General features: G+C 41.0%; 2 protein-coding genes across 3 annotated transcripts in view; both read right to left on the reverse strand.

Annotated features, from left to right (window-relative positions):
• Positions 1 to 4,900, reverse strand: part of LOC307020884 (enhancer of polycomb homolog 1-like) — a 51,828-nt gene extending 46,928 nt beyond the window's left edge. The window contains exon 1 of the mRNA XM_079652569.1: positions 4,618 to 4,900. The gene's annotated coding sequence lies outside the window, so the exon portion shown is untranslated. The remainder of the gene's footprint in view (positions 1 to 4,617) is intronic.
• A 997-nt stretch (positions 4,901 to 5,897) lies between these two features.
• Positions 5,898 to 24,927, reverse strand: part of LOC307020885 (integrin beta-1-like) — a 39,254-nt gene continuing 20,224 nt past the window's right edge. The window contains exons 7-17 of one of the 2 annotated variants that reach the window (XM_079652570.1): positions 24,627 to 24,782; positions 24,054 to 24,149; positions 23,875 to 23,964; positions 22,503 to 22,643; positions 21,758 to 21,960; positions 15,709 to 15,947; positions 13,931 to 14,153; positions 12,533 to 12,765; positions 11,921 to 12,087; positions 9,606 to 9,683; positions 5,898 to 7,088 (exon numbers count right to left, since the gene is read on the reverse strand). In XM_079652570.1, coding sequence (XP_079508696.1) covers positions 9,606 to 9,683; positions 11,921 to 12,087; positions 12,533 to 12,765; positions 13,931 to 14,153; positions 15,709 to 15,947; positions 21,758 to 21,960; positions 22,503 to 22,643; positions 23,875 to 23,964; positions 24,054 to 24,149; positions 24,627 to 24,782 — 1,626 coding nt within the window. In that variant the 3' untranslated portion in view covers positions 5,898 to 7,088. The remainder of the gene's footprint in view (positions 7,089 to 9,605; positions 9,684 to 11,920; positions 12,088 to 12,532; positions 12,766 to 13,930; positions 14,154 to 15,708; positions 15,948 to 21,757; positions 21,961 to 22,502; positions 22,644 to 23,874; positions 23,965 to 24,053; positions 24,150 to 24,626; positions 24,783 to 24,927) is intronic. The other variant, XM_079652571.1, reaches the window with a different exon arrangement.

Raw genomic sequence — 24,927 nt, forward strand, 5'->3', positions numbered from 1 at the left:
CTCCAATAAATTGATGTTTTCAAAGTAAATGGATAATCGTGATATGAATTATTGACCCAAATAATCGAGATTATGATTTTTGCCGTAATCGAGCAGCCCTACCCTGTAGTCGTATTTTAATTGACAATTCACAGTTACGCATAGAGTGGTGCAGGAATGAGTCCAATAACTGGAAATGAGTTAGCATTTTAGCACTTCTAGGTTCATCTCGAAGTCAATGCTTTTTTTGAATGAGTTCTTTGTTCTAGATGCTTGAAATATGGTTTGGTAAGAACAAGCTAACAACATTTATTTTGTTCTATGAGATGAAATACGTCAGTAAATACCCCATCCCTATACCCCCATAACGTCAGCAAGGCCGGATTAACCATATGGGCAACCTGGGCAAGTGCCCAGGGGCCCTTGAGCAAAGAGGGCCCTCAGTAATAAGATTTCCGGCACAACCTCACTCATCATACATTGTTTTAAATGACACTCACACTTCGCCATAAATAACACAGCTTTTCCATAGGGTCAAATTACTGTAGGTCTCTGTACTGTAGGTCTCACTATGTATGCGCTCAACTTTATTACTACGCGGCGGCGGTGTATAGCCGAATCACAGCCCCACCCTTGGAGCAACCACACAATTTCACTACATATTTTACTTTTGTAACTCTCGATGTTTGTGACAAATAGAACTCCTCGTGTACTTGTACAGCCAGCCAGTCATATGTTGGCATTAAGTGGGGTGCTGTTCTGAGGTTTTGATTGATATTACCTAGGTCTTCTTGAGCCATACACTGTCTTGAGATCTTATCCATTGTATCTTTGTCTTGTGATTTTTGACAAATAGGTGTGCGATTTGACATGCCAGATTGACTGAAAATTCTAAATATTGGTCATGTTGGTAGGATTGGGTAGGCATGGTGTTACTTGTTGGTACGTGGGTTGGGGGGGCCATGAGTGCTCAGTGCCCAGGGGCCACTGGAGGTACTAATCCGGCCTTGAACGACAGAGGCGTTTCGGCGTCTTGAAAACGGTGGTTGCTAACAATTGCCTAAATGAGACTGATAAACGTCATAAGGCAGAACTTGAGAACGCCTTAAAGAGCAACCTGCAGGGTTTTTTTTTTTTTACTACATTTATGCTCAATCTTATCTGAAAATTACAATTAAAAATGTTAATGCAGGATTTGATATGTTTTACAAGACATAAGGGCAGGAATTCAGAGGAAAAGGAGCCGTTTTGAGCTCTGCTACTAAAAACTGCTTTTTTTTAACGTCATACATCAAACGCGTCATATTACGTCACATGGGGGAGTTAACTTTCTTGGACTCGTTCTCTGCCCAATCCGCGGTAGTAGTTTGTAGTTGGTTTGAGCGGTTGTGATTTAGTGAGCTCGTATTTTTTCGGTAATTTTACATTGCATTTCACCATTTGTAATCATGGTGAGCTTGTGTTTGTGCAGGTTGCACAAATCAAGAAACCGTATTACATCTCTCTCCCCCCCTTCGCTGCTCTCTCTCTCCCCCCTTCGCTGCTCTCTCTCCCCTCCGGTGCACGGCACCGTAAGACGTAGTGTGGAGTTGCATTAGGTAACGCTCTGGTGGCTGTACTACTCCAGCCGTCTCCTTTGTGTTTGTTTGTTTCCCCCTGTCTGTGTTGTTTGTGTGTGCGTGGTGGCTGTCACTCCTGGCTCCCGGCTCAACCTCCACTCACCTGCTGCAATCAGCTGTGCACCCTCCCCGACTACACACCTGCTTTCCATCAAGCCATTTACAACGGCATATCAACGGAGGCTCCACAACCTTTCTCCGCCAGATCGTCAAGTATCAGCCGTATCTCCCGTCTCCCCTCCGGTCAGCACCGTAGTGTGGAGTTGCATTAGGTAACGCGAGATACGGCTGATACTTGTGCATTAGTTTCTGTTATGGATCAGTATCAACAGTCCTGCCAGTAACGTTACTATATTATCAATACTACTTTAGTTATAGCCTGATATACGATTGCTAACTTTACAATGTTGTGATGTGACTGACGTTAGCTAACATGCTAACGCCGGTCACTCACCAAGACAGCTGCTCTGTTCTCCACTGGTTCTCCACACACCAAAGCTCCATTTCTCTCCGATGGCCGTTATTTTTTCTAATCCTTGGCTGCTCCTGGTCTCTTGGACGCCTAGCAGGCTCATAATTATAAATCAGATGCATTCGAATATATATTTTCAACCTTTTCTGTGTCAAAACTAGCATTGTGACCCATGTTTATTCATACGTTAGACCGGCCGCTCTCCCCCTTGTTTCCCCCATGTTACGTCACGTGCTGGAGGCTTTTTTATGCGGAAGTGAAAATGTCTTACTAAAACGACGCCAGATGTCACTGTAGTGTATATTTCTGTATATTTTTTGGAAAATCTAGTGTATTCATCATTTTCCTACACATTTATTCACTGGTGTCTCTAACCTGCAAGTTGCTCTTTAAGCTTAGCGGTGGTGCCATGTGGTTAGTTTAAAGTATTAGTTTAGCTATTAACTTCTAGCAATTGCATTTATGCTTTACCCTTTATACAAGTGGTGTTGAATAAAGTATCATAAACATGTATTAGCCACATATCTTATTTTCTGACATAATTACTCTGTAGCTATGTTAGTTTGACAATAAAGAACCTTGAACCTTGAAGACTAAAGCCGCTGAAAGTGGCTCATATCTTGTTAAGTCAAAATATGTGCAACGTAAACAGCGGAACCTGAATGCCTCTGGAGGTCACCAACAATTTAAATTAAACGCGAGACCCTGCCTACAGTTCCCTTCAATTCAACTGTTACCTGTCTTCAAGGGAGCCTGACCTGTAACGCTCACTCAACTAAATAAGGTTGAATTTTTGTTATCAGGAAAGCTTTCTGTTATGCAAAGCAGCAAAATGAATAAAACTCCAAGAGACTAATTTGTAATACTTACCAACCGTTTTTATTCAGGTCAAAACTATTGATCTTTTGTGATACATCCCAATTTTGGAGTTAGTTTTTCCCTTTATGACATTGCTATTAAGCTGTATTGTTGAGGAATGCCTTGAAAATGTTTTAATTTGCGGATAATTAAACAGACTAACTTTTAACTTTAAAATGGCAAGCATTGGAGTTTGAAGCCAAGGCCTCGGTATGATGACACACAATGACCAAACGTAGGGTGAAATAATCCAATCTTCAAATGAATTATTATGAGCTTGAGTAAAAACACATAGAAACCTACAAATAGAGCATCTCAACCTAAAGCAAACTGTTCTTCTAAACCTCACACTTACTCATAAATATCTACATGTGGGTGGGGTCACACAGGGAGTGGACACAATCTCAGGAAAGCAAAGGAATCCCCTTTTTGTTAAAGTTTTTGGGATTTACATCAACATTTGTTGAACTGATATGGTGAATTTGAGCTAATTTGATATTCTAAGCAGGATTTTCGAGTTTTAAACTACAACCACAAAAAAAAGGGGATGATGTGAAGCCGTCCCCATCGTTATAAGCCCATGTAGGGAGAGGTGTGTGTTTCAGGAGGGGATCTACAGTAGATAATGCAGGGGATATGAGGGATTCAGGGCCAAGCAGCTCCCTAACACACCTCAGGAAATGTAAAATCATGTTGACTGACCATAAAAAATCATGTAGACTCCCAAATCATTATTTATGAACTTGACATATAACCCTTTAATGCCAAGTAAAACACATAAAACACACATAGAACATCTCAACCTAGCAAACTGTTATTCATACTTTGTGCAAGCCTACAAATGTCCCATGTGGGTGGGGTTACCCAGAAAGCTGACACAAGCACAGGGAATTCCATTTTATTGCAGTTTTTATGATTTAAATCTTACTTTATTGACCTGATATAGAGAATTTCAGCTAATCTTGTGTTCTTAAATTAATTTTTGAAGAATGTTGAATTAAAATCACTACAAGTAACCATGAGGTAGCTCTATCCCTAGCTGGGAGCTTCCCAAATCCATCTTTTGTTTTTAAAAAGGGGGTTGTTTCTTAAGTCTTCCCCCCATTGTTAAGCCCATGTAGGGAGAGGTGTGTTTCAGGAGGGATCTACAGTGAGTTAGAGTAATGCAGGAGATATGAGGGATTCAGGGCCAAGCAGTTCCGTCACACACCGCAGTATCTGCCTGGCACTGTTTACCTACACACCCTAAGCCTCTGATCCAACAATGTTACATTTCCAAACCAACATGATACAAAAAAAAACATAATCATGTAAAAATAACCCTTAAAAAAGCCCTCATCCACTCTTTAGCTCCACCTCCTGCTGATGTTATCTCTCCATGATAGCCAGTTTTTACTTCTGCCATAAAAGCAACAACTAGTGATCTACATGTATGTTTTTATGCATTAAAAACATGTATTTTCGCCTTAATCTGTCGACATCACGACCTCCCTCTCTCCAAAGGGCTGACATAGTGATGAGGAAGTTTTTTGTGCTGAATTGCATCCAGCTGACCAGCCAGGAATTTGATTGCGTGTATGAAATCATCTGATGCCAGAAAACACTATTCACGATAGGGCCTTTCTGCAGAGCATCGATTCAAGTTACAATAATAAAAAACAACAACAGTAGCGACAAGAATGTACTCACCATTTCGATGTTTCAGCACACGTTGAGGGATTTCTTTTTAAAAAACAGATGGGGAACATTTCTGCAAGTTGGGGAAAAAACGCAACACGACGCAGCTAAGCAAGAGAGACACGCAACTAACACAAGCTAGTTCTTGTCTTTTATAATAAATAAAGAAACACAAACGGTAGTTGATATCCTGGCCAGGGAGAGCCGCTTGTCTGCTTTATATCCACCTCGTCAAACAGCGTTTTTGTGTTTTCCTGTCGATGCAAAGCAGGCTGAAACTAGAGAGGTGGAAAAACCAAAGTGCTACTGTTGGGGGTTAACAACTTTGCTGTAAAACGCGGCCTCTGATTGGGCGATAGAAGCCACCAATCAGCTTGTGGAGATGCCAGGGATCGTGGCGTCATGTTCCACAAGGGCTGAAACGCAACGTGATTGGCTGAATACATACACTATATCCTGTAAATAAATAAAAAAGACGCGAGACATTTAAAATCGATAGTGACTATACTTGTAATCTCTGAAATGTACGTGCGAGAGTACTCAGGTCTTGTACTTGAGTAAAAGTAGAAGTACTAGAGTGTAAGAATACTCTGTTACAGTACAAGTCCTGCATTCAAAATGTTACTCAAGTAAAGTACCAAAGTATTATCATCAACATATAGTTAAAGTAGCGACAGTAAAAGTAGTCATTGTGCAGATTGGTCCATTTCAGAATAATATATATGATATGTTTTATAATGATTGATCATGAAAGTGTTCTCAAAGCTGGTAAAGGTGCAGCTAGTTTGAATGACTTTGTATACTGCAGGCAGGGTAGCTTGTGGATTTACTCCAGGTGGAACTAAAGTCTGATTTAACACTTGATTATATTTCACATCATTCATCCAGATCTATAAAGTAACTAAAAGGTATTCAATACATTTTTTTTTAGGAAAAATGCACTTTCACAAAGTGCAATTGACTGACTTTCAATCAAATTTAGCAAATGTTTACTAAGAACAACAAGAATATGGCAGCACTTTTTTTAATTAACAATTGTACTTCTTACATTTCAATTAATATTTTTCAGTTGATGTTGTCGATCTTTTATTAATGTTTTCTGAAATGGAGCAACTGTCACAAAATACAATACTTTTTTGCTAAAGATCATTTGTTCACATCCCAAATAAGAATAATCCCTACCAGTTTTATGTTGACTATTAATAACAGAGCAGAATGTAAACATTTTGAGAACAACAATGTAGACACAATAGTCCACAAGACAGTAAATACACAATAACATTTAAACAATATAGGGGTACATTGTTTTTGATGTTTATTCAATAAATAATTTCAGAAATACAGAATAGCAAATGTGTTGAAATAAAAAAAGGCACTTAAAAAATGGTGACGGGTGCAACCTTTTTTTTCTTTACAAAAATCCAGGAGATCTGAAAATCGTTTCCTTACCACTGATCTTTAAAACCAAATGACACTATCATCATTCCTATTTCTTTCCAATACAAATGTTTTGATCGTAGCACCACAGAAAAAGTTTGGCTGAATTACTGACGCATAGAAAATAAAAAGTGGGACCAATCCCCACTTCATACCTACAAATAAAAACAAGGCATTTCAATAAAAAAAAGCTAATTAGAGTTAGCGAATAAGGCAGGTTTGCGTGTTTTTGGCATAGCTGTGAAGAATTAAAAGACCTGAGTTGGCTTTAAATTAAGCGAGTAAAACCTGGAGCCAAACGGTAATACTACTGTACACTCGATGCCTTGATTTCTAGACATTTCAATTGATTGTTCAGACGGAGAAAGTCACACTATCCTGTTCTGTGGATACATATATGGCTTAACACAGAAACCAAAACATACTGTACACATTTCATTGCTACCACTCTGCTGGCGCTACATGTTAAGACTTTCAAACCAAAGAGACTTTAAAGGCGCCTGATCAGTTTCAAAAACACAGCAAACGCAAAGACGGCAAATCAATCGTAAGACTCGGCTCACTGTGTGTTCGACTCATTGATTCTTTTGGAGAGGAACCCTTCATTCGTTGCCCATCATCAACATCCATTTGAAACCCCTCGACGACACACTGATGGCTCGATACATGTTTTTATAAAAACAAAAAGGCACAGACGATGCCTTGCCAGTCCCGCTCCGGAAAAACTACGAATCAGTTCCACACATTCTCTCAAGTTCCGCATAGTAAAAAAACAAAACATTTACACAGACTGTACACATTTCAGATGAAGCATAGAAAATAAAAAAAAGTTAGTGAAACAAAATGAAATAGTGGCAAAATGCTTTTGTGATAACAAACAAACAGACAAACAGTGAGCATTATAACCCCCCCGTCCCCCGTCCCCCCGTCCCGCCGGTTATCTTCTCCATACAGTGTTGTCACAAGGAAGGAAAGCCTCATCATTTGCCTTCGTACTTTGGATTGACGACAGTCGTTACGGCACTTTTGTAGATCGGATTCTCACCCTGAGAAATAAAGAAGAACAACGAGAGTGAGTACAACCGGTGTGACGTCAAACTGATCAATAGAGAAACACATCAATGACACATTTACACACCAGCCACAGTTTGTCACAGTTGTGATCATGGACCCCTCGTTTCGGCTGTGTGGTTGTGACATGTATTTAGTAACGTGTGTTTGCATTTTATTGATCTCGGTTATCCTTTCGCCTGTATCTACTTGTCTTTCATCCTTTCTTTATAACTAATGCTGTTGATGTATTGTGATTTTAAAAAGGTGTATCATCTGGCCGGGCACAACAGCTGGAAATTAGCAATGTTTGCTAAAGCTGCCCCAATTACGGTTTTTTGTGACAGTTGATCAATGGGGACTGTCCACGACACTATAAAGAAATAAACTACATTTTAGTTTACTGCTTATTGTATATATACACATTTTTACTGTTGATACATTACTTGTTAGACACTTTTATCCAATCCTTACATACTCAGTACTGTGGACAATCCCCACAGGAGCAACTTTGGGTGAAGTGTCTCAGGGACACAACGACATGCTGACTGCAGTGGGGATTGAACCTGTGACCCCCGATCCGAAGAGCTTTACTTTAACTACTTATCTGCATTAACTATTGTATTTTTTATATATGGGAGGCGTGTGGTGCAGTGGGTTCTCCGTTGGTGTTCGGATCAGGGGATCACAGGTTCAAACCCCACTGCAGTCAGCATGTCGTTGTGTCCCTGAGACACTTCACCCCAAGTTGCTCCTTTGTGGATTGTCCACAGTATTGAGTGTGTAAGTCTCTTTGGATAAAAGCGTCTAACAAGTGACATGTCATGTTATTTATCGTACGATGTGCAGGTTAACCCCTACTTTTAATCATTATATGAATATATATGTTTTTATTGCAACATTTTTTTAACCTCTTATGTATATATATATATTTTATTTTTTATTTTATTGTTATTATTGCCAATTCTTTCTTTCACTTATTTATATTAATATTTGTTTTGCATATTTTTGCTTTAACCTTATGTTTATATAAACATTTTAATGCTTTTTTTTATATTGCACATTTGTTTTAAATTCTTATGTTTGTATACATATTTCTATTCAATGCGCATTTTTAACGTCTAAAAAGACGTCTTGTATTTATACACAGTTGTATCCCATATTATTACCTTAACTACTTATTTGCAGTAATTATTGTATTTTTGCACACTTTAGCTTTTAACTTGTTTTATTTATATAAATATTTTAATCCCATTCTATTTTTCTTTTTGCTGCACATTGTTACTTTAATTTCCTACAAGAAAATCACATTCGGAGCATCTCTACTCAGAAATAATGTTGTCACAACAACATGTCTAAACCCAAAGCAGATCAAGATGGAGTTTTACAGTATCACAGCACACAAGAAAAACACACAACGAGCATGTGGCCACTTTGTTTGTCTTTCTCACTCGCTGCTCAGACGTCGTGTGTGTGTGTGTGTGTGTGTGCGTGTGCGTGTGCGTGTGCGTGTGTGTGTGGCCTCAGTTTAGAGTCTGACTGCTGCAGGCGACTGTTAAGTGTCAAACTGCCACTCAACAAGGATCTGCACCTGAGGCTGACACAGAAGTGCGATTGGTAGATACAGAAAACCCTACGGTGAAACTGTACAGAACATTTGAGGTTTTTAGGGCTGCAACTAACATATGATTTGATTATCGTTTAACCCGCCTGATTGTTTGGTCTATAAAAAGTCAGAAAACAGTATGAAAAAAGGTTTTGTCTTTTACTTTGTCACGCACAAATACCAACATATATTAGAGTGACCTGTTAAACCCCTTTGTATTTTTAGGATCCATATTCTTAATACGTTTGTGTCATTGGATTTTGGATTTTCAGACTCTTGGTTTTCTGGCTGATCAGACATTTAGATCTGCTGTCTTATAGTTTGAGCAGTTTTCATTCAGGGTAAGATTTCCTCACATCACGGCTGTCTCGTAAACTGAAGTGAGCTCGTTTTGACTAACCAGCATCTTGGAGGTCAAACAAATCGATCACCTTAGTTCAATTTGGAAAGTAAGACGTATTTTCCTCTAAATATAAAAAGCAATAGTTTTATCATAGTGGGGGGAAAGCATGCATCTCCAATGTTTCTACTTTCCATGAAACAAAAGTTTTGTGTGTTTTTTAAGACAACAATTGGGTTTTAAATGGTTTGTTCATCATAAAAAAGCAGGATGATTGTAATTAAAAATCTACTGCATAAACATAGGAAGGAAGTAGGATCTAAATGAGAAATAAAAACTTATACATTTGAACAGTTCTTTGTTTTGGAATATGTGGTGACTAGCATATAGCAATAGCCCAACATCACAGCAACTTCAGTAACAAACAAACGCCACTTGTGTTAAGCGTTCTAGTTTCACAACATGCCGTCACTTCACTGCAAACCCACAGAAAATCAGTCCAGGTGTGAAACAGAGAAAACTCGTGAAACAGAGAAAACTCATGCAACGGGCGGTACGAACTTTGACCTAAAGAGAAGCGCCTTTATTCCCGTAGCTGGGATTCTGGAACTGGTTAATAGGACTCTTGTACATGGGGTTTCCTTGCTGACATGGAGAAGAGAGGAGATGGAAGAGAGGACAACAAGAAGTGAAGAGAAGCAGGAGATACAGCAGTGTGAAAGAAAAGACATGAACGTCTGAAAGGAAACACAGAAGAAAAACTAATGACCTCTGATAGGAACTCATTAATGTGGTGATGTTATGCTGGACAACATGTTCCCATCTCTTGCTCCTCAAACAGGAAGGAGGGGAAGAAGAAGGAGATAAAGGAGAATGCTAACTTTTTAGAGAGATATCTTTAATTATTTTTATTTAATATGTCTATTTTTTTTAGCTCAATCCGTAGAAAATGCATCTCTAGGAAAAATCCATCCGAGTAAAGTCAAGATAAATAGGATGTTTTCCATCACTCTGGTAACGATCATATTCTCCCCTGTAATGGCACGGAAAATTGCAATTCAGATTATTTTATTAACGTTTTAGTTATTTCCAGTAATATCTAAGTGATAACATGTCACAAGGATAGCTTCACTTTCATGTTACAGCAGTTCTGTAGGGAAAAAACTCACATCGCTGGTTTACTTGATTTGATTGACTCTGGTTTACCATAACAAGTCAAACCTCCCCGTCATCACTCGCTTATTTATCAAGACAAAATAAAAGGAACACATTGTTTCATTTTTTTTTTTTTTACTTAAATTAACTTTGAAGTGTGTCTACTTTCTTCCGCTTAAGAAATAAAGTGACAGTCTTTACTGGTTAGTCCCCACAAACACCATCTGTCCAAGTACCAACATCTCTTACACTAGCAATGATCATCTGTTCTCCTGTTATGGCACGACCAATTGCAATTCAGATTATCTTACTGTTATTATTTATACTTGTATTTTTCTACCAGTTTGATATGTAGAAAACCCACAGAACCTCTGGGACATCATCTAATCAACAACAGTATATACAAAAAATAACATTTGTGAAAACATCCCTTTAGTTTCAGCACCAGCTACTTACCTACACTTTCGTAATGCATCTACTTTCTTCAGCAATAAAGCGACACATTGTCTTTTCCCCACGAACACCATCTGTGTTTAAAGTCTGTACCCTCCCCCCCCCCATAGAGAGACTTCCACACAGTAGAGCAGTTTTCCATCGATGGCCGCCCAGCCTTCCTCCTCCTCTCTCTCTCTCTCTCTCTCTCTCTACTTCGTTGCCTTTTATGGTCATGCAGTAGTGCCGTGTGGACGGAGAGAGGCAGCAGTGTGACCCTCCGTTAACACACACTAAACAAACGGAGCTGAGGTGGAGCGAGGACAGAGCCTACTTGACTCAGCTACTGTACATTTATACATTCAGTTTAATACTCCATCCCTCATATACTTATGTATATATAATAACTTGCTTTATATCAGGGGTGTCAAACTTGCGGTCCGGGGGCCAAATCCGGCCCTCGACTTCATTTTCTGTGGCCCCACAAGAGCTTGCAAAGAATATAATGTTTATTATACGGTTACATGATGATTTACAGAAGCACATTGCCCATAAACTACATGTCCCACAATGCATCTCAAATTTGACTTTTTTTTCACTTCAAAATGTCACTTCTTTTTTTTTTTTTTTCAGAATTTAGCTTTTCTTTTTAAATCATTTTGTGACATGCGCACTGAAGAGACTTGCCTTAATTTACCGTAGACTTCTGCTTTCAGACGTAGTTAATTATGAAGTTATTACCCTATCCGGTAATAATCCAATGCAGAGGCAATGATGTCATATAATACTTTATTTTATATATATTAAATATTTATATATGTATTTTTATAAAGTCTTAAAGTCACAACCGGCCCTTTGAGTGCAACCATAATGCTGATGTGGCCCGCGATGAAATTGAGTTTGACACCCCTGCTTTATATCTTGTTACCCAAATTAACAAATTTCCCAAATTGGGATCAATAAAGTACTTCTGATCTTATCTCTCGCTTTCTCTTTCCAGTTATTGTGCTTTTAAATCATGTTTTTAATTATTGTTTTACTCCCATTGAGTTATTTTATATTGTATTAATTCCGTGTACAGCACTTTGGTCAACTGAGGTGGTTTTAAATGTGCTACATAAATAAAGATTGAGATTTCACGGCCATCAGACATTAGAATATGCTTCAGCTGAGCGTCATTAGTGTGACGCTAGCTTCTGCTCGTCCCTGCATCACTCTTATGATATGACGCTCGTTGAAAAGCTCCAGGTGTTTGACATGTTCCTCGACTTTTGTCTCGTGTGTGGCTGACTCACCGTGTCCCACTTGGCGTTCATCTTCTCCTTCTCGAACTTGGCGAACTCTCGGCGGTCGTGGATGATCATGAGCAGCTTCCAGATGAGCAGCAGGGCGAGGCCGATCAGCACGATGCCCGCCACCACGCCGGCCACGATGGGGATGATGTCAGGGCCGGCTGGGCACTCTGAGGGGGGGGGGATGAGAGAAACAACATGAAGTCAAAGCTAACATTCATACAAATTGTCTTAAAAAAGGTCCCCTATTATACTAAATCATTTTAAACTATGAATTCTCTTCCTTGCCTTTTGATGGTGAACCATGAGCAGGATTGTTAACCACATTAAAAACTACTACAGAGATAGCTTGTAGAATAACTATGCAACCAAACAGCATCATAAACATTCATCTGTTTGCCACTTATATATATCAATATTCCAATTACTTGTATATAGACTATTCTGCACTACATCTATTAAATTGTATTTTATTTGTATTTACTTGCACTATGTTATCTGCTTTGTTGTGTCGCACTGTTGGAGGAGCCTGTGACCTCAGATTTCCATTGTCATATATACACTGTAGCTATGACGATGAAAATAAAAGCCTTGAATGCAGCAGTCTAATCGTACCCAGCGTCTCCACCACGTAGACCTCCTTGGTGTCGTTCCTGATGGCGTAGGTGTAGTAGAACCAGCAGTCGTTGGCGTCGCGCTCCTTGCAGTGGGTCAGGGGGAAGCTCTGGCCGGTGGGATTGGGCATCTTCTCGCGGTCCTTCACTTTGATCAGCTGGAAGTAGCTGCAGTCGCGCTCACACGTCTCCTTCTTCTCTCCGGCCTCGAACGCTCGGCACTGCACGCAGTCTCTGAAGGCGAGGAAGAAGGGTTCATTTACTGTCTGTGTGTTTTATATATTCATTAGTCCCTGTTCACCATGGCCTTTGACCCCTAACCCATCACAGTCCCGCTGCTTCCACTCCTATTTATTTAATCTTTACTTTATTATTATTTGCCCTTTTTGTTTGTTTGTTCACCATGTGAAGCGGCCTTTGATCCCTTGAAAGCCGCTATACAAATGTAATCTATTATTATTATTATTACATGTTGGTAGATGTAGAGACACATCTTTGTACGCTGAAGGGTCTTTGAGCATGTTTTCTCTCACTGATTGTGCTGTTATGTTACATGTTTGTTGTTTGTGTTTCATGTATTTGTGTCTGGATATTTGTCTATGAGAAAGTGAACTACATGATGATGAAGAAAATGGAGGAACTCAGAGGCAGACATGTAGCCTATCATTTAGAGACTCTCAGGTCATGATACCAGAAATTAAAAACATTATATGTTTGTATTTCCTTATAATGTATTCAACTATATTCCCTGCAAATGTAATGTCCAAACATTAAGGCATCAATTCTGTTTCAAATAATGTTCACACCAATTAAATGTTACTGTCACCTATCTGTAACTTACCTCAAATCTATATTTGCAAATATTATATTTTTACATTACGCGGAGCCCTATCTCTGGAACGCATTGGTCAAATTGGGTGATTGACACCTCTTTGTACCCGTTAGAGCCAATAGAATCGAGGGGCAGTTCATAAATCCATGTAAACATTACCATTGGTCCTTTAAAATGACTGACACAGCATGCTCTGAAGCAGAGGCCCCAGCCTGCTCAACAATATACGCCGTTTATTGCCAATAAATGTAATGATGGATTATCAGTAATCATTTCAAAGAGACATTGGATTAACCTTCAGCAGCATTGTTATGCCCTTGAACACAACTTTTGATCACAAAACAGCAAAGCTAAGACATATTTATTGTTATGGCTCTGTAAAGTGAAGTTGTGTGTTGCTCTTTGGCTGCCAGTTAAAATCCTCAGCATTTTTAGCACAATTTACGAGTCTCTCTGTCTCGAATAAAACCTCTAAACATACATGTTATTTCATAATCTGTGATCAGTGGGAATACTATATTTTAAGACGTCACAATGTCGAGCTAAGCATGCTAGCTCCAGACTCACTTGTGCTCGGCGCAGACCCCGGGGCAGGTGGGGCAGATCTCGCAGGTGGGACCCTGGAACTTGGGGTTGGTGCATTTGCAGATTCCACAATCGCACGTGCCGCGGCCGTTACAGATCTGCCCGTTCTTGGCGAGGCAGGTGGCCGTCTCCAGCGAGCAGTCACAGGCGCTGCCGGTGTAGTTGGCGTCACAAATGCACTTCCTGCAATCACAGCGGCCGTGTCCTGGGGAAGTAAGTAAGTAAGCAACATTTATTTATAAAGCGCTTTTCCCAGACATAGTCACAAAGTGTTTGACAAAGTAACATCATACGAATCATAAAAGATTAAATGATATATATATTATAAGCAATCTGAGCCTCCTGTTTTAAGGAATGAGTTGCCAACACAATAAATGAAACCCTACGGAGAGCTGTGTGTTTTTTTTCATCAATGTCAACCATCATTTACACATGATTGATTTTTCTAACTCCTAACTTATGAGGCAATACACCTCTAGTGAGCGGCCCTATTTGTGGCCCTCGGTGAAAAGACATCCCTGATCTACATAAACCAAAAATGCACAGGATCTTATCGACTTCGCTCCGAGGACTTGTTTCTTCAAACTACTCCAAAGGTCCGTACTGAACTGGGGAAGAGGTTGAGTTACGCTGCTCCTGTGGCGTGGAACCAGCTGCAAATTGAGCTGAAACTCAGAGAGCTGCTTTCTTTAAACAAACTCAAAACGACTGATGGGGCTTTTCCACTGCAGGGCCTCGCACGGCTTAGTACGGTATAGTTAGGCCTTGGTAGGCCAGGCTCACTTTATGGTGCGTTTCCATTACAGTTTAGGAACTGGGGCAGTAACTATGGTAACGCAGTGTAGACGGAGCCGTGACGTCATCTTCAATGCGAACCACAGAAAACCAACATCAGCCGTTAGCCCTCAGAGCTCACAGCTCCTCATATCTGTTCAGAAACTAGACAAAAGTTAAACAAGTACAAACCACAGACTGTCTGTGTCATGGCGAATACAGTCGCTGGTTTATTTATGTCTGTAGGCCGTTGTTGTGAGTGTGGACGTTCGGAGCATATACAGCGTTAGCTTAGCCGATCTCCATTTAGAAAACACGCATTTAAAAAGGTGTTACGCCTGCCGTCAGTCTGCTGACTGGTCAAAGCATTAATTCATGGTTTTTACTAACCGGTATCAGTATGTTGTTACTTCGGCATCACTTTGAAATTTGTATTACAATTAAATCACGGTCAAATATGTTCATCTTGTTGTAGTTGTAGCCCCCTTGCAAGCGATTCTCTCTCTAGTTTAGCATACTCAGCCCAGTTGTTGGCCCGGAAAGAACCAGGATTTTGGAAATCCAGAAAAAGTGTGAAACAGTACCCGTTAGCCGGAACTACCAGGCCTCTCTTGAAAAATAGTTTTTTAATCTCAATGAGACCTATCCTTCAAAAGCAAACTGAAGACACATCTCTTCGCATCTGTCTTCCATAACCTAGTTTCCATCAGCATTACCATCAATTCAGTCACATGCTTTTATCACATGGCAATACTTATGCTAATGTTGTATAATGTTTTTATAATTGTTATGCTATGATGTTTGTATTTAGTTTTTGTCTTTGCTTTTGTTTGCTTTGTACAGCCCTTTGAGGCACTTCTTGTGATTTGGGACTTTAATACATTTTGAGTTGGTTTTATAATCCTGGTTAAATAAAAAGGTAAAATAAAGAGTTTACAGTGAGAACGGTTTCAGTCTCAATAACTCTATTTTTCTACAAGCCTCACCTCCGCAGAGCTTGTTGTTGGAGCGGTCGCAGTTGAAGTTGTCGCACTCGCAGTACTTCCCGCTGTAGATCTCTGCGGGGCTGTCTCGCTTCTTGCATTCGCATGTGCCGCAGACACAGTCTCCGTTGTTGCTGCAGATGTCCGTACCGTTGTCCTTTCGACAGTTCGCATCCAGGTCCTCTGTCCGCACCTCGTCCTTGCTACACTCGCAGAGACGCCCGATACGTCCTTCATTACACCTGACACAGGAGAACAGAGCTCAATCAGAGGAGGAACAAGTACTCAAATCTTAGTAAAAGTACCACGGAGAAGAAATAGTTTGTTACGTGTAAAAGTTTTGAAAAATATACATATTATCAGAGGATTTTAATAAGTGCTCCAATAACATGTATATCTTTTTATTTATTTTGCAGCTTGTTAAGGTGAAGTGTTCTTTAACAATGTCTTACATGTTAGTTTCTTAGTCCATAATAGAATGTCATAATTAATTTGTCAAATATTTAATCTAATTAATAACATTAACCTGTAAAGCAGGGCTATTCAATTAGTTTGGAATGGGGGCCGGGAAAAAGATGGCTTGAAATATGAGCAATCATATTAAGAGCTTCAGATACAGTAAATACTACAAGAGCATAGTGGAGGGCATATATTGTGTTTAATTAAATCAAACAACATAGCCCCCAGGCCGTTATAGATGTAAATGGCAGGTTCAGAACTCAGTAGGCCTACATGTGAAGCTAATTTAACCATCAACATCATTTCATTTGATTTAATTTAGGTGAAATGATGTAATCATTCACGCAGAGATGCCATTAATGACAGGAGTAGTCACTACAGTAGCTAGTAGGTTGGTTGTCTCTACAGTAGCTAGTAGGTTGGTTGTCACTACAGTAGCTAGTAGGCGAGTTGTCACTACAGTAGCTAGTAGGTTGGTTGTCTCTACAGTAGCTAGTAGGTGAGTTGTCACTACAGTAGCTAGTAGGTTGGTTGTCACTACAGTAGCTAGTAGGTTGGTTGTCACTACAGTAGCTAGTAGGTGAGTTGTCACTACAGTAGCTAGTAGGTTGGTTGTCACTACAGTAGCTAGTAGGTTGGTTGTCACTACAGTAGCTAGTAGGTGAGTTGTCTCTACAGTAGCTAGTAGGTGAGTTGTCACTACAGTAGCTAGGAGGTGAGTTGTCACTACAGTAGCTAGTAGGTTGGTTGTCACTACAGTAGCTAGTAGGTTGGTTGTCTCTACAGTAGCTAGTAGGTGAGTTGTCACTACAGTAGCTAGTAGGTTGGTTGTCACTACAGTAGCTAGTAGGTTGGTTGTCACTACAGTAGCTAGTAGGTTGGTTGTCTCTACAGTAGCTAGTAGGTGAGTTGTCACTACAGTAGCTAGTAGGTTGGTTGTCTCTACAGTAGCTAGTAGGTGGGTTGTCACTACAGTAGCTAGTAGGTGGGTTGTCACTACAGTAGCTAGTAGGTTGGTTGTCTCTACAGTAGCTAGTAGGTGAGTTGTCACTACAGTAGCTAGTAGGTTGGTTGTCACTACAGTAGCTAGTAGGTTGGTTGTCTCTACAGTAGCTAGTAGGTGAGTTGTCACTACAGTAGCTAGTAGGTTGGTTGTCACTACAGTAGCTAGTAGGTGGGTTGTCACTACAGTAGCTAGTAGGTGAGTTGTCACTACAGTAGCTAGTAGGTGGGTTGTCACTACAGTAGCTAGTAGGTGGGTTGTCACTACAGTAGCTAGTAGGTTGGTTGTCTCTACAGTAGCTAGTAGGTGAGTTGTCACTACAGTAGCTAGTAGGTGGGTTGTCACTACAGTAGCTAGTAGGTTGGTTGTCACTACAGTAGCTAGTAGGTGGGTTGTCACTACAGTAGCTAGTAGGTGGGTTGTCTCTACAGTAGCTAGGAGGTGAGTTGTCACTACAGTAGCTAGGAGGTGAGTTGTCACTACAGTAGCTAGTAGGTTGGTTGTCTCTACAGTAGCTAGTAGGTGGGTTGTCACTACAGTAGCTAGTAGGTGGGTTGTCACTACAGTAGCTAGTAGGTTGGTTGTCTCTACAGTAGCTAGTAGGTGAGTTGTCACTACAGTAGCTAGTAGGTGGGTTGTCTCTACAGTAGCTAGTAGGTGGGTTGTCACTACAGTAGCTAGTAGGTGAGTTGTCATTACAGTAGCTAGTAGGTGGGTTGTCACTACAGTAGCTAGTAGGTGGGTTGTCTCTACAGTAGCTAGTAGGTTGGTTGTCTCTACAGTAGCTAGTAGGTGGGTTGTCACTACAGTAGCTAGTAGGTGGGTTGTCTCTACAGTAGCTAGTAGGTGGGTTGTCACTACAGTAGCTAGTAGGTTGGTTGTCACTACAGTAGCTAGTAGGTGGGTTGTCTCTACAGTAGCTAGTAGGTGGGTTGTCACTACAGTAGCTAGTAGGTGGGTTGTCACTACAGTAGCTAGTAGGTGGGTTGTCACTACAGTAGCTAGTAGGTGAGTTGTCACTACAGTAGCTAGTAGGTGGGTTGTCACTACAGTAGCTAGTAGGTTGGTTGTCTCTACAGTAGCTAGTAGGTGAGTTGTCACTACAGTAGCTAGTAGGTTGGTTGTCTCTACAGTAGCTAGTAGGTGGGTTGTCACTACAGTAGCTAGTAGGTTGGTTGTCACTACAGTAGCTAGTAGGTGGGTTGTCACTACAGTAGCTAGTAGGTGGGTTGTCACTACAGTAGCTAGTAGGTGGGTTGTCACTACAGTAGCTAGTAGGTGAGTTGTCACTACAGTAGCTAGTAGGTGAGTTGTCACTACAGTAGCTAGTAGGTTGGTTGTCTCTACAGTAGCTAGTAGGTGAGTTGTCACTACAGTAGCTAGTAGGTGGGTTGTCACTACAGTAGCTAGTAGGTGGGTTGTCACTACAGTAGCTAGGAGGTGAGTTGTCACTACAGTAGCTAGTAGGTGGGTTGTCACTACAGTAGCTAGTAGGTTGGTTGTCTCTACAGTAGCTAGTAGGTGGGTTGTCACTACAGTAGCTAGTAGGTGGGTTGTCACTACAGTAGCTAGTAGGTGAGTTGTCTCTACAGTAGCTAGTAGGTTGGTTGTCACTACAGTAGCTAGTAGGTGGGTTGTCACTACAGTAGCTAGTAGGTGAGTTGTCTCTACAGTAGCTAGTAGGTGGGTTGTCACTAGAGTAGCTAGTAGGTTGGTTGTCACTACAGTAGCTAGTAGGTGAGTTGTCTCTACAGTAGCTAGTAGGTGAGTTGTCACTACAGTAGCTAGTAGGTTGGTTGTCACTACAGTAGCTAGTAGGTTGGTTGTCACTACAGTAGCTAGTAGTTGGGTTGTCACTACAGTAGCTAGTAGGTTGGTTGTCACTACAGTAGCTAGTAGGTGGGTTGTCACTACAGTAGCTAGTAGGTGGGTTGTCACTACAGTAGCTAGTAGGTTGGTTGTCACTACAGTAGCTAGTAGGTGAGTTGTCACTACAGTAGCTAGTAGGTTGGTTGTCACTACAGTAGCTAGTAGGTTGGTTGTCTCTACAGTAGCTAGTAGGTGAATTGTCACTACAGTAGCTAGTAGGTTGGTTGTCACTACAGTAGCTAGTAGGTTGGTTGTCACTACAGTAGCTAGTAGGTGAGTTGTCTCTACAGTAGCTAGGAGGTGAGTTGTCACTACAGTAGCTAGTAGGTTGGTTGTCACTACAGTAGCTAGTAGGTTGGTTGTCACTACAGTAGCTAGTAGGTGAGTTGTCTCTACAGTAGCTAGGAGGTGAGTTGTCACTACAGTAGCTAGGAGGTGAGTTGTCTCTACAGTAGCTAGTAGGTTGGTTGTCACTACAGTAGCTAGGAGGTGAATTGTCACTACAGTAGCTAGTAGGTTGGTTGTCACTACAGTAGCTAGTAGGTTGGTTGTCACTACAGTAGCTAGTAGGTGAGTTGTCACTACAGTAGCTAGTAGGTTGGTTGTCACTACAGTAGCTAGTAGGTGGGTTGTCACTACAGTAGCTAGTAGGTTGGTTGTCACTACAGTAGCTAGTAGGTTGGTTGTCACTACAGTAGCTAGTAGGTGAGTTGTCACTACAGTAGCTAGTAGGTTGGTTGTCACTACAGTAGCTAGTAGGTGAGTTGTCACTACAGTAGCTAGTAGGTTGGTTGTCACTACAGTAGCTAGTAGGTTGGTTGTCTCTACAGTAGCTAGTAGGTGAGTTGTCACTACAGTAGCTAGTAGGTTGGTTGTCACTACAGTAGCTAGTAGGTGGGTTGTCACTACAGCAGCTAGTAGGTTGGTTGTCACTACAGTAGCTAGTAGGTTGGTTGTCACTACAGTAGCTAGTAGGTTGGTTGTCACTACAGTAGCTAGTAGGTTGGTTGTCACTACAGTAGCTAGTAGGTTGGTTGTCACTACAGTAGCTAGTAGGTTGGTTGTCACTACAGTAGCTAGTAGGTTGGTTGTCTCTACAGTAGCTAGTAGGTTGGTTGTCTCTACAGTAGCTAGTAGGTTGGTTGTCACTACAGTAGCTAGTAGGTTGGTTGTCACTACAGTAGCTAGTAGGTTGGTTGTCACTACAGTAGCTAGTAGGTTGGTTGTCACTACAGTAGCTAGTAGGTTGGTTGTCACTACAGTAGCTAGTAGGTTGGTTGTCTCTACAGTAGCTAGTAGGTTGGTTGTCACTACAGTAGCTAGTAGGTGAGTTGTCACTACAGTAGCTAGTAGGTGAGTTGTCACTACAGTAGCTAGTAGGTTGGTTGTCACTACAGTAGCTAGTAGGTTGGTTGTCTCTACAGTAGCTAGTAGGTGAGTTGTCACTACAGTAGCTAGTAGGTGGGTTGTCACTACAGTAGCTAGTAGGTTGGTTGTCACTACAGTAGCTAGTAGGTTGGTTGTCTCTACAGTAGCTAGTAGGTTGGTTGTCACTACAGTAGCTAGTAGGTTGGTTGTCTCTACAGTAGCTAGTAGGTTGGTTGTCACTACAGTAGCTAGTAGGTTGGTTGTCTCTACAGTAGCTAGTAGGTTGGTTGTCACTACAGTAGCTAGTAGGTTGGTTGTCTCTACAGTAGCTAGTAGGTTGGTTGTCTCTACAGTAGCTAGTAGGTTGGTTGTCACTACAGTAGCTAGTAGGTTGGTTGTCTCTACAGTAGCTAGTAGGTTGGTTGTCTCTACAGTAGCTAGTAGGTTGGTTGTCTCTACAGTAGCTAGTAGGTTGGTTGTCTCTACAGTAGCTAGTAGGTTGGTTGTCACTACAGTAGCTAGTAGGTTGGTTGTCTCTACAGTAGCTAGTAGGTTGGTTGTCTCTACAGTAGCTAGTAGGTTGGTTGTCTCTACAGTAGCTAGTAGGTTGGTTGTCTCTACAGTAGCTAGTAGGTTGGTTGTCACTACAGTAGCTAGTAGGTTGGTTGTCACTACAGTAGCTAGTAGGTGAGTTGTCACTACAGTAGCTAGTAGACGAGTTGTCACTACAGTAGCTAGTAGACGAGTTGTCACTACAGTAGCTAGTAGGTTGGTTGTCACTACAGTGCTAGTAGGTTGGTTGTCACTACAGTAGCTAGTAGGTTGGTTGTCACTACAGTAGCTAGTAGGCGAGTTGTCACTACAGTAGCTAGTAGGTTGGTTGTCACTACAGTAGCTAGTAGGTGAGTTGTCACTACAGTAGCTAGTAGGTGGGTTGTCACTACAGTAGCTAGTAGGCGAGTTGTCACTACAGTAGCTAGTAGGTAAAATGTACACAAGTACAGTACTTGATTAAATGCACTTGAAATACTTTCTACCACTGGTGTTAACAATAGTTGTACATTATAAGCAGAGCATAATTCATCAAATACAAAAAAAGCATGATAATGTGAGAATGAGAACCCTGGGCTCAACCTATAGGTTTGATCATTTGGGTGCGAAAACACATATCTCCCTCATTATTGATCCACCATGTGCTGTTAAAGCCCAGAATCCAACAGCTTTGATAAAACACATTGCAGCACCTGGTGTTTTCTAATAAGCAGCTCTCCTTTCTGGTTAAAGAAGAACAGATGTGTTTGGAAACACTCTAAAATAAAGCAGCAGCGATCCAGTGAATGTCTGAATACTGACTTGCAGGCTCCGCACTCGAAGGTCCCGTGGCCCTCGTAGCACTTGTCGCTGTCGGGCTCTCCTTCAGAGGCGCACTGACAGTCGCAGATGAAGTTCAGAACCACCTCCACTTCCTCGGTGAAGCCCAGCGGTTTGATTTTTATCACCTCAGGCTTTCCGTTCGATGGACACTTCTGGGACTCGATGGAAATCTTGAAAGACACCTAGAAGCCAGAGGAAAGTTTATAGAGTCATCATAACTATTAAAGGCTTTGAAGCTAAGTGTCCCGACTTCCAGACCTGACTCAGATCATTTGATGCTTTTCTCATTTATTGTTTCTTTTGAATTAAAGCATGTTTTCCCCCCCTTTTTCTAAACTTAGAACAGCCAGTTCCCCCATGAGGAAGCACAAAGGACCATTTAGACCCCAGACACAGGACATCCAGACTTTAAAGTAACACTGCAGCTGATTATTGAGATCTAACAGCCCTTGTGTTAGCAATGTTTTCCACACTCTGATATTTGGGATCCTCCTTGAGTTAATATGTTAAAGAAAGGTTTTCTCGTAATATTACATTTCTAAACCAATGTTCAAATGTAGGCAAGTTTGTTCATTTTGTTTAAACCAGGTATTTCTGCACAGTTGCATACAGAGATTAGGCTAGGATTTAAAGGGAAAATGTGGATGATGACATCACAAAATAAAATAAAATGTAATATGGTACATCTAATATACACATTTTGCAGCCAAAGGAAGGTCTGTACCTCGTCTCCGATGGAGATGTTGGAGCACTTCCTGCCGTTCTCCCCTGTTCCCTCCACACCGTTCTTGCAGATGGATTTGTATGTGATGGTAACTCCTTCTGGCAGACGGCCATTTTCCAGAATGACCTCAGACGACAAAGACTGCCAAAAAATACAATAAAGACAATCACTACAGGCTCCAGTGCAGACAAAATGTAGATCAATCAACAGACACGATTATTCCACTTCCAAACCCAGCTTGGCCTCACTAACACATACAGTATGTGAAGGAGTGTCGTGGCCAAGGCTTAACTGTACTATTATATTATATTTTATTTTATTGCAATTTGTATTGTGTTGCTCTGTTGGAGAAGCCTAAGATTTTCATTGTCATAACTACACTGTAGCTATTCACACATGACAATAAAAGTCTTGAAACTTGAAAGTTTGAGTAATTTGGTAAGATGGACAACATTCATGTAACCTGAATGTTTGCATAGTATTTACTGTACAGGAGTTGAAGGTACAGAAGTGGTGTCTTAAAGGTCCCATGTCATGCTTTTCCGGTTATCACCCGTCCCCTTGTGTGTTATGTAGCTTTCTCTGCATGTAAACGGTCTGCAGAGTCACAACCCCTCAAAGTACACCCTGTAGGGAGTAAAACTCTATCACAGAGAAGACCTGTCTATGCTGCCCCAGAACGCCTCGTTGGACAGTTCTCTTTTTCCATCGTTTACTTCTTGGGTATAGTGACGTATTTGGGTATAGTGACGTAACGTTAAGTCCGGAGCCGTTACGTTTGGACCAATCCGCGGACTTCCTCACACGCACTCGGTGGGACGTTGCGAGGCTCACCTCTGCGAGGAGCGGGACACTGAGCTGGCTCACTGGTGTGGGGTCGGCGAGACAGCGAGACACCGCGGAACTCAGCCTGAGCACACACACAAACTCCCAGCCAGGCTGCGGGTGTGTGTGTGTTCGGGCTGGGTTTCGCTGTCTCGCAGACGGCCACTGGGCTCACAGGGAGGGGGGGGGGGGAGGCAGGAGCTCCAACAAGCCGTTTAGGACAGAGAGTGAATACACATACTATACAGAGATGCTGTATGAGAAAACCAATGTGAGTTTGGAACATTGCACAATATAAATATATTCTAGTAGACCTGAACAATGGAATTATGATCAGTAGAAATGGCCATGACATGGGACCTTTAACTTTGATTATGTGTCTTACATTAGTACAGGACCCATTTGTAAAGATTTGTCGTATACAATTATTTAGCCTAAACATCTTTATGAAGGATTCCAAATAAGGAGCGATAGTCAAATTTAAATCCCAAAGGCATGTCTCAATGCCAGTGAAAGTCCGATGCGAAGCTGGTGCAGTTTGACTCACATTGTAAGCATCAATAATGAGTTTGATCACGTTGCTGGAGTTGGAGGACAGCGTGCCGACAGCGGATTTAGGAATGAGATTCTTCAGCTCCTGATTGAGACACAAGGTAAGAACAGAATTACAAACATGTTCAATGGAAGAGGCTAGCTTCACCTGTTTGCACTGAGAACAACGTTTACCTTGTAGACGGGCTGGAACTCCTCAGTGACGGCGAAGATGGTCTGGATGTTGTGATCGCTCAGCTTCTGGACCAAATGGGCGATGGAGGGGTAGTCCTGTCAAAGATAAACACACACACATTCATTAAAGCAGAATTCAGCACCATGGAGAAGCAGCGTTCAGTTATTACGTTCCATAAATCTACTACTACTACTTAATTAAATAACTTTTCTTATATTAAACTACAATGTAACTTGAATTGCATACCCGTCTTATTCTATTTTAGCCGGTTTAATTTGTGTTCTCTTGGCATTTTAATGAATGTTTTTTAATCTATTCAAAATGCACCTGGACATGTTGTTCCTTTTGCACTTTGTCTTTATGTTTTTTAATGTTTTTTGTAATTGCATGTTGTTGAAATGTGCACATAAATAAACTTGCCTTGGGTTAATATTATACTGCGTGGACAAGTATGTGTCATGTGAGAAACAACTTTTAAAATCAAGAAGAGGCAATCAGTGAAATATAAAAACTGCACACATGCTCAGTTGTGTCTCCCTGGATACATTCTGCATATTAAATAAATCACGTACATAGTAGTGGCTCATGGTGTACATGTTGTTCTCCAGGTGACACTTCCCGTCGTTGGGTAGGACGATGCCGCCCAGTTTTCCGTCTCCAGCGAAGTGGAACCCAGCGTCGGTGGAGAACACCAGCAGGCGGGTCACGTTCCTCCAGCCGATCTGATTCTGGGAAGACAAACAGAGAGAGATTTCGTATTAATATTTTAAAATTAAACCTATTATACTGTTTTTCATCAATATATTGTGTATATATATATATATATATATATATATATATATATATATATATATATATATATATATATATATA

Source organism: Notothenia rossii (genome assembly GCF_949606895.1).
Source record: "Notothenia rossii genome assembly, chromosome: 9".
Taxonomy (NCBI): Eukaryota; Metazoa; Chordata; class Actinopteri; order Perciformes; family Nototheniidae; genus Notothenia; species Notothenia rossii.